Source organism: Pteropus alecto, unplaced genomic scaffold (genome assembly GCF_000325575.1).
Source record: "Pteropus alecto unplaced genomic scaffold, ASM32557v1 scaffold155, whole genome shotgun sequence".
NCBI classification, from domain to species: Eukaryota; Metazoa; Chordata; class Mammalia; order Chiroptera; family Pteropodidae; genus Pteropus; species Pteropus alecto.
The window spans coordinates 5953420-5966042 of NW_006438113.1; the positions used below are offsets into that span (position 1 = coordinate 5953420).

The 12623-nt window shown below is 46.4% G+C and overlaps 1 protein-coding gene across 1 annotated transcript; it reads right to left on the bottom strand.

Moving 5' to 3' along the window:
• Positions 1-1606: 1606 nt before the first annotated feature.
• On the bottom strand, positions 1607-12206 carry SFTPD (surfactant protein D). The gene is made up of 7 exons (XM_006915477.1): positions 12008-12206; positions 6537-6653; positions 6139-6255; positions 5714-5830; positions 5195-5311; positions 4473-4556; positions 1607-1983 (listed from the first exon to the last, which is right to left on the bottom strand). Exons 1-7 carry the CDS (start codon positions 12204-12206, stop codon positions 1607-1609), a joined length of 1128 nt encoding a protein of 375 aa, XP_006915539.1.
• Between the last annotated feature and the right edge of the window lie 417 nt (positions 12207-12623).

Consider the following 12623-nt stretch of genomic DNA (forward strand, 5'->3'; position numbering starts at 1 on the left):
ATTTTTTGTTCGCAATTTTTTTTTAAAAAAAGGGCCTTTCTAAACTCCTTGGCTGAGTATGTCCAGGTGTGGCCTCTGTACTGGATTGTTTGCTCACTGTTGCATAACTGACTTAAATTTAGAAGCTTCCAGGAATTAGGGACTTTTTTCAGTAACGGGAAAAGATCTTAGCAGAGAGCCTGAGCTATGTGCTGTTGGAAGTTGTGGCATTGTTTTCAGACACGCTGTCTTATATAAGAGGTGTGGCAGCCGGAGCGTTGGGAAGAGGGTGGGGTCTTGGGGGTCTCATTCAGGAGGGAATAGAAAGGGCAGTTCTCCTGGCCTCTGGGAATAAACGAGAGAGTGGTTGCTTTCCTGTCTGGGAGAGGCATATTTGTTTCCCCCTCCTATGAGTCTGTGATTCATTCATTCATTCATTCCAATTTCTTAAGCACAGGTGCCATTCAAATCACTTTTGTAGCAGTGTATTAATAAAAACAGCTACTACACGGAGGCTTTTGGCCTAATAATTCATAGGCCAAAAATATAAGCTTTGGGGTCAGATGACCTTTTTCATGACCGAGCTGTAGCACTGATACCATCCATGGCCTTGTGCAAGTCCCCTCCCCTCTCTGTATCTTGGTTTGCATATCTGTAAAATGAGGAGGAGGATTTGACTAGATTGTCTCTGAGGCAGAGAGGGGAAAGAACACTCTTGGAACTGCTAGGCAAGAAGAGGATTAGGGATGGATTTGAGCATGGCTGGACACACTCTATGCCTGAGATTTCAGACGGAATTAGGGTTATGAAGATGGAAACCCCTCCCATGGGCCAAGAGACAGTCATAGAAAGAGATCCTGCATGTACAAGAATGAGGGGAAGTCTACCAATGTAAGGTCGCACAGTCTGGATAGGGACGCAGATGACCTGCCAGCTTCCAGGGCTCAAGCCTTGAAGCAAGAGGCAGCCACCAAGACCTCCTAGCTCTGGCCACAGCTCACGTTGGCTGTAGGATTCTGGGGCTCAGGGAGAGGGCCTGAACAGGAATATACATCTAGGAGCCATCAGTAGAAGGAATCCGAAGCCATGTACAGAATGAGCTCCCTCCTGGAGTGATGGTAAGAAGAGAAGAGGTCTGGGAGTTAAAGCTCCAGCACGTCACCATTAAGTGGTCAAGAAGAGGAGAGACTAGTAAAAGAGGTTGATAAGGGGCAGCCATGAAGATAATAGCAAGTGAGAGTGGTGTCCTGGAAGCCAAGAAGAGGAAGAGTGACAGAGGAGGGAGTGACCAGCTGGGTTAAATGTGGAGGGGGAAGGCTGAGGAGGAGCCATTGGATTTTTCGACAAGGAAGTCTTAGAGAGCTAATTTCATCCTTTGCAACTGGAAAAACAGGCTGGCTCCTTCTTCCTCTGACAGGTGTGCAAGTGTGTGAAGACAGTTTCATATTTTATTCTGAGAGAGGCATTCCATAGGAGCCCTACCTCTGGCTTCAACCTATGGCTCTGTGGAGAAGCCCTGGCCAGGAGAGGCGTCAGCTTTTATTGCGATGTTGGCAGCACACAGGTCTGAGACCTGACTCACTGGCCAGGCTCCTGGGTCACACACTGCCCACCCTCCCCAGGTGGCTCAGAACTCGCAGATTACAAGGCGCTGCTCGCTGCAGGACTTGTCATTCCACTTGCCGTTTGTGTAGATCTCCACACAGTTTTCTGCCCCACCGTTGTTGTTGGGCTCCCCTGGGGCCCAGTTGGAATAGACCAGGGACTCCCCTGTGGGGTAGGTGAAGTTCCCCTCGGTCTTGATGTCGTTCATGCTCAGGAACGCAGCCTTGTTCTGAGTGACGACCAGCTGTTGCAAGGCTTCATTCTCAGCTGCAGAGCGTGGGGAGGCCAACTGTCCCCCGGCCTGCGTGCATATCTGCTGTGCATCCTCAAAAGTTTTTTCAAAGCCTCCTGTCTTGAAGATCTTCTCCCCAACACCTTGGCCATTGGGGAAGAGCACCACTAAGAGAAGGGGAGAATCAGGTAGGGGTTGTGGCAACATCTGGTCTAAAGCTCAGGGGCTCCAACTGAAGCCCCCAGGCCTCCCATATGGGGTATCAGGGCACCAGGTAGAACAAAAACACTTGGTTCCAGAGCAGACCCAGATCCACAATGAGTCTTGTGAAGTGGTACTGGGGTCTCTAGTTACAGATGAGAACACTGGACTCAGAGAGGTTAAGAGGTCTAATGTCACATAATCATCAAATGTAAAATTAGGGATTAAACCTTGTTGGATCTGACACTAAAGCTTAGACCTGCTCTTTCTATTTCACCCCATGTTGCATGCAAGAATCTGTTTTACAATTATTGTGTATTTGGACCAACTTTGGACAGAGAAATGGTGCCATGCAGGCCAGGACAGTCTCTGAGAGTAGGGACAACACAGTGAAAGTGCTCACTCTAATCTCTCTGAACCCTGCATAACATCAGAGTGTGTCAGGTTGTCAGGGAAGGTCTGTGCTATGTGCAGGGTGAGGGAAAAAAGAAGAGAGGATGGGCCACCTGAGAGCAGCAATGTGCTAATCTCTGCACTGGGTACAGCCTAACGATGGCCTCTTGGTGGGTAGTGCCTTTGCCCGTCACCCTCCTCCAGAGTGCTGGGTGAGGAGATGAAGACATCCAAGAGGTGTGTGTGGGAGTCGGGGGCAAGGGCAGGATTGGTGCTAGAGAGAGCCCTGTCTGGGAATCAAGGCTGATGTTCAGCCCTACCCTAACAATGACCATCCAAGTAGGCCAGAGAAAGTCACTTCCCTTTTCAGGGTTTCCAATTTCTCATTTCTAAAGTGGAGTTAAACTTTATAAAAGCATCATCTGTGTGATGTGACATGTCAACTATCTCATTTTATTCCATCTCATCCCCCATCCTTTTGACTTTTGGACTCGTGCATGAAAATCTTCAGGACTCCAAAGAAGGCTGTGCCCCAGCCTCACGGAGCTGGTTAGGAGCCTGGGATACACCCTGACCCACTTCCCTTCTCCTCTGAGTATTTTCAACAAGGGCTCGGGGAGAAGATTCTCCACAAGCTCAGAATGGCACCAAAACAGTCATAGACGAGGTCAGTGCAAGAGTTCATGTGCCATTACTGGGCTTATGTCCATGCATCTGGGTGGATACACATGTGCATACATGAAAATGTCCATGTGTTCATCTGAAGGTACATGGGAGCACTTAAGGTCCATCTGGATGTGTGTGAATATTTTGTATGTGCCTGCATATGTGTGTGTGCTCGTGTGAAGTGATTGACGGTATACAACTACACATGTGGCAGGTGCATATGAACAAATTTTCCTTTGCACCAGTGTGTATATGAGTGAGTGCATACGTATGCAAATATGTTTGTGGAGGGAGGAAGACATACCAAATGTTTGAAACTCCTATTATCCTTGGTACTTAAGTACTTAGTCGGCTTAGTTGGATACTTAGAAGTCAACCCAATCTCATCCAATCAGCCCCTTTATGCTTTCCTCCTTCAGAAAACTCTTCTTGTTTTTTTTTTCTTTTCTTTTCTTTTTTTTTTTTTTTTTTGCCTAACTTCTCTGTCTAGGCCTTCCAGTACTATGTTGAACAAAAGTGTGAACTTAGAGAGAAATTTTTTTTTTCTTTTTTTTTTTTTTTTTTTTTTTATCAATGAGAATTGGTGAATAACATGGACTCAAATCTTACACCAGTGAGAGCAGAGAAGGAGGGGCAGTTAGGGACTGAGGCAGAGAGTTCCCATGGCACAGGGCATCGGGTGTGTGCTCTTGGAGGACTCTGACTCCTCAGCATTCCAGAGTTAGGGAAGAATCTCTGATTTGAATGCCCAGGACTGATGGGAACCCAGAGGCACCTCGCCCCTGCCAGATCCAGGGCATATCTCGGGTGAGATTCTCAGTCACAGGCCAAGGTCAGGCCCCCCACCAGTCTTGAACCCCAAGGCCAGCATTTCAGCCCAGCTCTCAGAGCAGTGTCTGGAGTCTATACTGCTATGAATTGAGCAGCTACATCTCTGGATACTCACACACCTGGCCTCACAGAACTAAGAAATGCATCCTGGGTGCTTGGGTGTCCCCATGTCTGTCACAGAGACCAGCACAGAGTTGATGGGAGTGAAAGTGTGCTGAACTGCACTGGGCTCGGGGCATTGATCTGGCTCGGGTCACAGGTGGCTGTGATATTGGGGGTGTTCTAAAGCCTGGTAGGCTCAACTATGCTTCCACCAGCCCACTGAATTGGTAAGAGGGGCCACATCCTGCTACTTGCCCCTTGCATATACTTTCAGGTCCTAGAGCATGTAGCTGTACTAATCTGTCCCAGCCCTATCCTTAGCCCCAGCCGCAGGCCCAGACCTAAACATGGTCTCAAGCCATTATAATCCTAGACCTAGCCCCAGCCAACTCCCAACCAAGGCATGGACTCAGTCTGGGGCTAAGCCTCAATGCCTGGCTCGGATTCAGGTCCAGGAACTCACCTTTCTTATACTGAGAGAAGGCATGCTGGAGGCTTTGTAGCTGTGTCTGTAAGGCCTCCACCTGCCGCCTCAACGCAGTGATGTCTGCAGGAAAGAGACCAAGTAAAGACTAGCCCAGCATAGCCAGGGATCAGCCCTGAGCCTGGGCCTCAAGGGAGGGTGCCCAGTTGCAGGCTCATATTGGGGATGGGGATAAGGAGCTGAGACTGACCCTCAGGAAGCCCACATCTGCTGAAACAACTGGCTCCTGCTGCCCACGAGATTTCCTGTGGTTCCACTGTGAACAAACTGCCCTTTGAGCAGGTCCTAGCATCCCACTGACACTGACCCAGATGACATTTTCACTCCAAACTCTGAGAATCTGATAGCACTTCCTTTGGGAGGTTGAGAGGAACAGGAATACATATTCCTCAAGAACTTCCCACCCATTAGGGTATTTGATACTTGAAGCTATTCAATTAATTGGGAAGGGAGCTGTGCTTGTCCCAATGATCAGATGGAAAAACTGCTCAGGGCTGCCCTCCACAGAGCAATGAAGTCTAAAACCAGAACCTGATTGTCCTGCCTTCCAGTCTGTTAGCCTTTCCTGCTTTTTACCCACTCCCATAATTAATGGGGCCGAGAAAGGAGAGAAGGGGCTGTCTTGAGCTAAAGAGGGCCCTCTTCATCCTTTCCCTCCCCACCCTATTGCAGGCTCCCAGAGCTAGAGGAAGCTAACTTACCTGGAAGCCCACTCTCTCCCTTTGCACCTCTGTCCCCAGGAGCACCTCTGTCCCCTTTCAGTCCTGGAGGCCCCCTGGCACCTGGAGGTCCCTGTGGACCCATGGTTCCAGCAGGCCCTAAGATCAGAGAAGAAGAATTGGGTGAACTCTGTACACATTTTCCAGTATTTTCACCTTCCCCATATATGGACTGTGCTATTGCCCAACAATATACCCTCCCCACATACAGTCTGTTTCTAGAACCCAGCCATGCACCTCTCCGTACACTGACCATCCCCATCACCCAACAACCAACCTTCCCTTTATACAGACTAATCCTGTTGCTTACATCTCACTCTCCATAGATACAGACAGTTCCTCAAGCCCATGATGCACCCTCCTTGCATATAGGCTCACCCCAATGCCCAGTAATGCCATCTCTGACATGATGGAGGGAGTGATGTTGGAGGGGTAGGCATTAGCAACTTCAGGGGCACACAGCAGAACTGAAACCCCATCCTAGTGTCTTCCATCACTCACCTGCTGCCCCTGCATTTCCAGGGGCTCCACGCTCACCAGGGCTACCTCTCTCTCCCTTAAGACCTGTGGGACCTCTTATCCCTGCAGATCCCTGCGTGCCTGGGGCACCCACTTCACCTGAGGAAGAAACAAATTGGGACAAATGTGGCTGAGTGTGGATCATCTATATCATTCCCTCAGTAGAAGCTTTTCATGCACGGCTTCAAGGTGAGAGAGAGAACTGGGGAGACTGTGCTCCTTACTGCCTGGGGCTACTCCATGGAGGCTAATGAAGGAATGTGGGAGGAAGGGGGCACAGCAAGGCTTACCCAGTGCTGACGGTCTGGGTTTTTCCTGGCACTCTAAGCATGCCTTAGGTCATATCATGGATTGCCATTGTCATTTCTCCCTTATCCTCTCAGACAAGCCACATACCAACCACCTACCTTTGGGCCCAGCCTCTCCTTTTGGACCCGGTTTGCCTTGAGGTCCTATGCTCCCCTGAATCCCCGAGGGACCCTCTCTTCCAGCTGGACCAGGTATACCTGGAGGTCCTGGAGGTCCTGGGGGAAAAGACCAGCCCAATCAGTGACACTAAATCTTCTTGGAAGTGGGAGTACATTAAAAGATAAGAGCAATAATAGAAGTCAGAGAAGCAATAATATAAGTACCATCTTAAAGATGAAGCCCAACAGTAGTTTCAGCCATCCCTGAAATAATCCAGTGCCACCTTCAGCACAACCTTCTTCCTTCTTCCTGGGATGAGATCTGTGTATGCCTACTGGCATATCCTAGTGGCAGCAGCGCCACTTGCAGACATTGTATTCCATGCCCAGCTGCTCACCTTTTGGTCCAGTGTCTCCCTTTGGTCCAGGTTCTCCAGCAGAGCCATTGTCCCCTTTGAGCCCAACTGGGCCAGCTGGTCCAGGCATCCCCATTCTCCCTATGGCTCCTGGCAAACCTGTAGCAGCAGGAGAAATGGGCATACACCTGGCCCTAGGCCCAGGAGGATCCAGCACCTGCAGGGTAAGGCCCTTGGCACTCCTTCAGGGTTCTACAGGATATAGACATTCCACCTCCCACTCCTCGGTCCAGTGGTACTTCAAAAAATGGGTGTCCACATCCCTATTTTACAGGTGAGGAAACAGGCCTGCCAGAGTTGGAGGCAGATTCAAGCCTCTACTTGTCTAACTTTTCATGCAATGCACCTTCCCCTGCCCCAAGGCCTCAGCATTTAGGGCAGGCAATCTGTCAGTATTTACCCTTGATCATGGACCCTTTGCTCTCCCCTTTCCAGAACCAAATTTTTTATCAGAAGTGACACCTGACACTAATCATCAGGAAAATGTAAATCCAACCCACCAGGTATCACCTCACACCTGTCAGAATGGCTCTTATCAAAAAGATAGATAACAAGTGTTGGCAAGAATGTGAAGAAAAAGGAGCCCTTGTGTACTGTTGGTGGGAACGTAAAATGGTGCAGCCACCGTGAAGAACAGTGTGGAATTTCTTCAAAGAATTAAAAATAGATCTACCATCTGATCCAGCAATTCCACTTCTGGGTATTTATCTCAAGGAAATGAAAACACTAATTTGAAAAAATATCTGCACCCTCATGTTCATTGTAGTATTATTTATGGTAGCCAAGAGATAGGAAAAAAAACCTAAGTGTCCATGATGGATGAATGGATAAAGAAGATGTGATTGAGATATATATAATATATATATGATATAATATATATATTTTATATATATATATATATATATATATATAAACACACACACACACACAATGGAAAATTATTCACCCATAAAAAGAAAATCCTGCCCTTTGCGACATGGGTAAATCCTGAGGGCATTATGCTAGGTGAAATAAGTTAGACAAATAAAGACAAATAGTGTATGATCTCACTTATATGTGGATTCTAAAAAACAAAACAAAAAATCCCAACTCATAGATACAGAGATTAGATTATTGGTGGTTACAAGAGGTGAGAGCTAGTGGGCAAAATGGATGACAATGGTCAAAAGGTACAAATTTCCATTTATAAAATAAATAAGTCCTGGGTATTTAATATTCAGAATGGCGTATTGTATATTTGAAAATTGCTAACAGCATACATCTTAAAAGTTCTCATCACGAGGAAAAATATGTTGTAACTATGAGTGATGAATGTTGACTACACTTACTGTGGTGATCATTTCACAATAAATACAAATATTGAATCATTATGTTGTATACCCGAAGCTAATATAATGTTACATATCAATTATATCTCAATAAATAAAATAGCAAAGCTATGTAACATTCTCTTGAAACTATAAAAAACAGACTGAATTATTATCTAATGTATCATGAAGTGGTAAAAGTATGTTATAAATATTATGTTCAATATAATTCTGTTTCATAAATATGTACTCACATTGTAGAATGTGTGCACATGTAATACACATTAGAAAAATCACAGGAAAGTCATAAGTGTTAACAGTTGTTTTTTCTAAGTGGCACGATTACAGTAATTTTAATTTTCTTCTTTTACTTTATGTTTAGTGACTACACATTCTTTTTCTATTGGAAAAGTAACCAAACATTTTTTAAAAAGACATGTTACCTCATGCAAGGCTGCCTAAGCCTGAAATTACATAAGATTTACCCAAAAAGACTAAAAGGAACGAATGGTTAATAATATTTTAAGAATTTTATACCCAATTCTGTGTCTGGTTATTCTTTTTTTAACTGAGGTGAAATTCATATAATATAAAATTAACCTTTTTAAAGTAAACAATTCAGTGGTATTTAGCACCTTCACAATGTTGTGCAACTACCACCTCTATTTAGTTCAAAAACATTTCATCGCTCTCAAAGAAAACCTCATCGCAATTTAGCAATTGTTTTCTATTCTGCCCCTTCCCACTCCCCACCCCCACCCCCGCCCGGCCACTGGCTACCACTATTCTGTTTTCAGTCTCTGTCACCAAGTCGGGATATATTATATCAAAGGAATCATACAATATATGACCTTTTGTGTCTGACTTTTTAAACTTGGAGTGATGTTCTTGAGGTTTATCCACTTTGTAGCATGTCTCAGTGCTTCATTCCTTTGCATAGCTGAACAATGAACCACTGCATGGATGGACCACATTTTGTTTAGCCATTCATCAGTTGATGGACATTGGTGTTGCTTCTATCTTTTGGTTGTTGTAACTAAAGCTGCTATAAACACCTTTAGTTACAATAATGTGCAAAAAGGAAAAAAATACTGCCAACTTGTTCATTCACTTATTTGTCCACTTCCTCAATATTTCATTTATTTGTCCACTAAAAAACGAACTATCAAACATAACTTTATGCTTAGCACTGGACGAGTTGCAAATGTTAGCACGAGGTCCTGTTCTGCAAGGGTTTTGTAGCAGAATGTTAAACTGTGAGTCACTGGTCATGAGAGGAGAGGTGACATTTCAGATTTGGAAACCATGTTCCCAAGGCAGGAGGGGCCAGGTCTGCCTGGGGTAGGAATGTGCTGGCAGTGGAGGACTGCCATCTTTGAGAGGCTCTGTGCTGGGCATTGTATCCTGCTTTTAGGTACGACCCTCACTAAGAATGAAATCGAAGCACCAAGGGTTATAAGATGAGTCCCACATCCCATATCCAACAGTACAATATGTTAGGGGCAGAGATACCCTGACCCCAGGCTGAGCCTCTCTTGGGCTCTACCCTGGCCAGGATGGCAGCAGGTAGATAGACCAAGGGAGAAAGTCACTCCCTAAAAGGGAGTGTAAGAGGTTGCCCATCCTTGGTGCACCACCGTGGAGGCCGTGAGAGCAGAGGTGTAGGAAGGGGCACCCTCAACCGCAAGCACCCATGCCTCCCAAAGCACTAATTTTGCATCCTGGTATCCCCCTGAAAGACCTTAGCCTGAACCCAATGACACCTGAAGTGAAGCTTATGGATGAGCAGTTTGGCCAGCCTTAACTGCACTAAATTTCCTCCTCTCCTTGCATCTCACATTCCTTCATTCCATGATTATTTGTTGAGCTTCTACTACATACAAGGCACTGTCATAAACACTGGGATATAGTAGTGAGAGAAAGACAACAAATCAAATCCTTTCCTCATGAAGTTGAAACTCAACTGCATAGAAACATAATAAAAATTAAAATGTACATTATATGGTTTATTAGATTAGAAGAAGTGTCACAGAGGAAATAAAGCACAGAGAGTGTAGGCCAGAGTGTCTTCTAAGTGGGGTGGTCAGAGGAGGACTCATTGAGCAGGCAGTCTGTGAGTAAAGTCAGGAAAATGAGGAATGAGCACAGCGATCTCTATGGAAAGAGCAGTGGCAGGGCCCTGAGCAGGCAGCAGCCTGAGTGTGGTGAGGGACCGGGGAGAAGCCAGTGTGGAAAGGAGAAGGAAGTAAGATCTAAGAAATCAGCAGGTGTAGAGAGGGGCCTTGTGGGCTGCTGTGAAGTGTGTGGCTTTACTCCTGTGGAGATGCACGCCCTCCTCTAACTAAATTCTTCTGGGCAGGAATCTTGGAGGTGCTGCAGACTAAGGGAATTATCCCTGGAAATACGACCCCTCAAAGCAGGGTCCACCGCAGTGTCCATGGCACCCTCATCCACCTCTCTCAAGAATCTCTCATCTTAGGTCCATCTTGTCTTTTACAGTATGTTCTTGGGACCACGTTTCAGAATCTGCAGGGGCAGTTGTCACAAGTACAGACTCTCCTACCCAGACCAACTTGGGTAAAGATTCTGCAGAGGTCCAAGCTCTCCAGAAAATTCTCAGACCCAAAACAATATAGTGACTAAAAGGCCTAGAATTGAGGAGCCAGTGTGGAGCCTGGTCCCCTGGCCCAACTATGTGCTGTTCTCTCTCCAAGCACCAACTCAAAGCCAGGCTTGGAATGCACATGGGGTGAGGCGCCTGCATGAGAAAGGGAGGTCTCAGTCACACTCCATGTCCAAGGGCCACTGTAAGAAAGGATGCCCTCCCTAGGATTCAATTCAGGCCCCCCTCCCCCGGGGGCTGGAGAGAGCTGGAATTCTCCAAGAGAGAGTTGGCACCTTGAATACCACCCTTCTTCTGAGTGCCCTTTCAGGTGGCCTTCCCAAGCCCCAGCCCGTTTCATTGGGAGCCACTTTCTGTCTTTAAAAGACAGATGCTTACTTGCCCCTCAATCTACAAAGCCTGGCAATGTTACCTATTCTTTTGAGCTTCAGTGTTGTTAGTTTTCTTCCTCCTCCAACCAAAATGCAAATTCCAGAAAGATAAAGACCACAGCTGCTCCCTCCACAGCCCCAACCCAGTGCCATGGTGGTCCCTTCATCCCTATTGCTGAATAATTGAATTCTTCCTTTGTGCCAATCAGACCCAGATACTCCCCTATGGGACAGTATTTCTTTGATAAACCCTTAATAATAGTACCTTTGGAAAGCTCAGGAGAATTCACCTGATGGGTAAAGCAGGAAGAAGCAACTTTATCCTGAAGACTCGACAAAAATAAAGCCATGGCTCAATTATTTGTCACTGTGTGGTAGATATTATTCCCACCTACAGATGAGCAAACTGAGACTCAGGGACACTGAGAGCTTGTCCCAGAGGGGTTCCTGCTGTGGAGATGGAGCTAGCAATCAAGCAAGGATCTGTCTGACACAGAAACCTACATCTTTTTCGCCTTCTAGTTTGGGTGTCATTTAGTCTCCCTGCATATAATTCTATTACCTGTCAAATGAGATTAATACGTCCCTTAGAAGGAGGAGTAAATGAATTACTCAAATGAACACCGAAGATCAAGGCTTGACAAAAAAATTGTGAGCTCCCTTTCCTTTTCTCCATAATGTATTTAGGACAAACCCTTTTGATCAGGCTTGAGTACAAGACCACAGAGCATCATCCTTTCCTACCCTTCATGCAGTAGAGTTTATTAGATACTAAAAATATTTAACACCCTGCACAGGCACCATTTAATCAGAATATACAACTGCTAAGTGCCAGATCATGGTTCTAGAGGGCCCCAAATACCAGTCATTTACTCATCCTTGGGACGAGGGGGAGGAATCAGAAGATCCTAGGGGAGGAATCAGGACAGTTGGGTGATGGAGAGAGGCACCTGGGGATTCAGGGCAGCCAGTCATTTGTCAACTGTTAAAGTGGTGTTTTAGGTAGACTGAATGTCTGAGGAACTTCTCCGTCCCAAGAAGTGGGTTTCCATCTCCAAGGCTTCTGCAGCAGAATACCCAGAATTGCTGGGTTGGTTACAATTCCAATACCTATCCCTTCCCACCAAGATAAGACCATGATCCCAACTCTACCTGGATCCCCCTTCTCTCCCCGGGGGCCCTCTCTCCCATCCCGTCCATCACGACCAGGCAGGCCATTCTCCGTGGGGCTACACATGACCAGGGTACAGGCATTGGTCACTGATCTCCGGGAGTAGGCCTTCACTTCTGCTCCCAGTGACTTCAGAGGCTGTGTGAGCAGGATCAACACAATGACAGGGAGGAGAATCATGGCCTAAGCAGATGAATAGAAAGAGAAAGGTCAAAATCTTGGTTGTAGAACATGGGTTAGGACCCGGCCCAGCTCCTGGAGGTCAGAAAAGGCACTTCCCCTACCTCCTCTCCCCTCCTGTAGGGCTGACAGCAGCAGGACTCTAAAAGCAGTTTAGGGACAAGTTGAGCATTCACTCTGACCTGGGAGGTCAGTTACCTAGCCAGAACTCTGATATGGGTTGACAGCAGCATCTACCTATTCTCAGATGCCCCATTTTGACCCTTCTAGACTTCTTTTGGACACTGCCATCAGCACTGTAGCTAGAATATAGAATTCCTCATGGAGGCCACCTGTCACATCAGGAAGGATTCACTGAGTGTCTTTGGGCAAGACCTTTCCCCTCTGTGAACCTCCTTCTCCCTGTCTGTACCATTA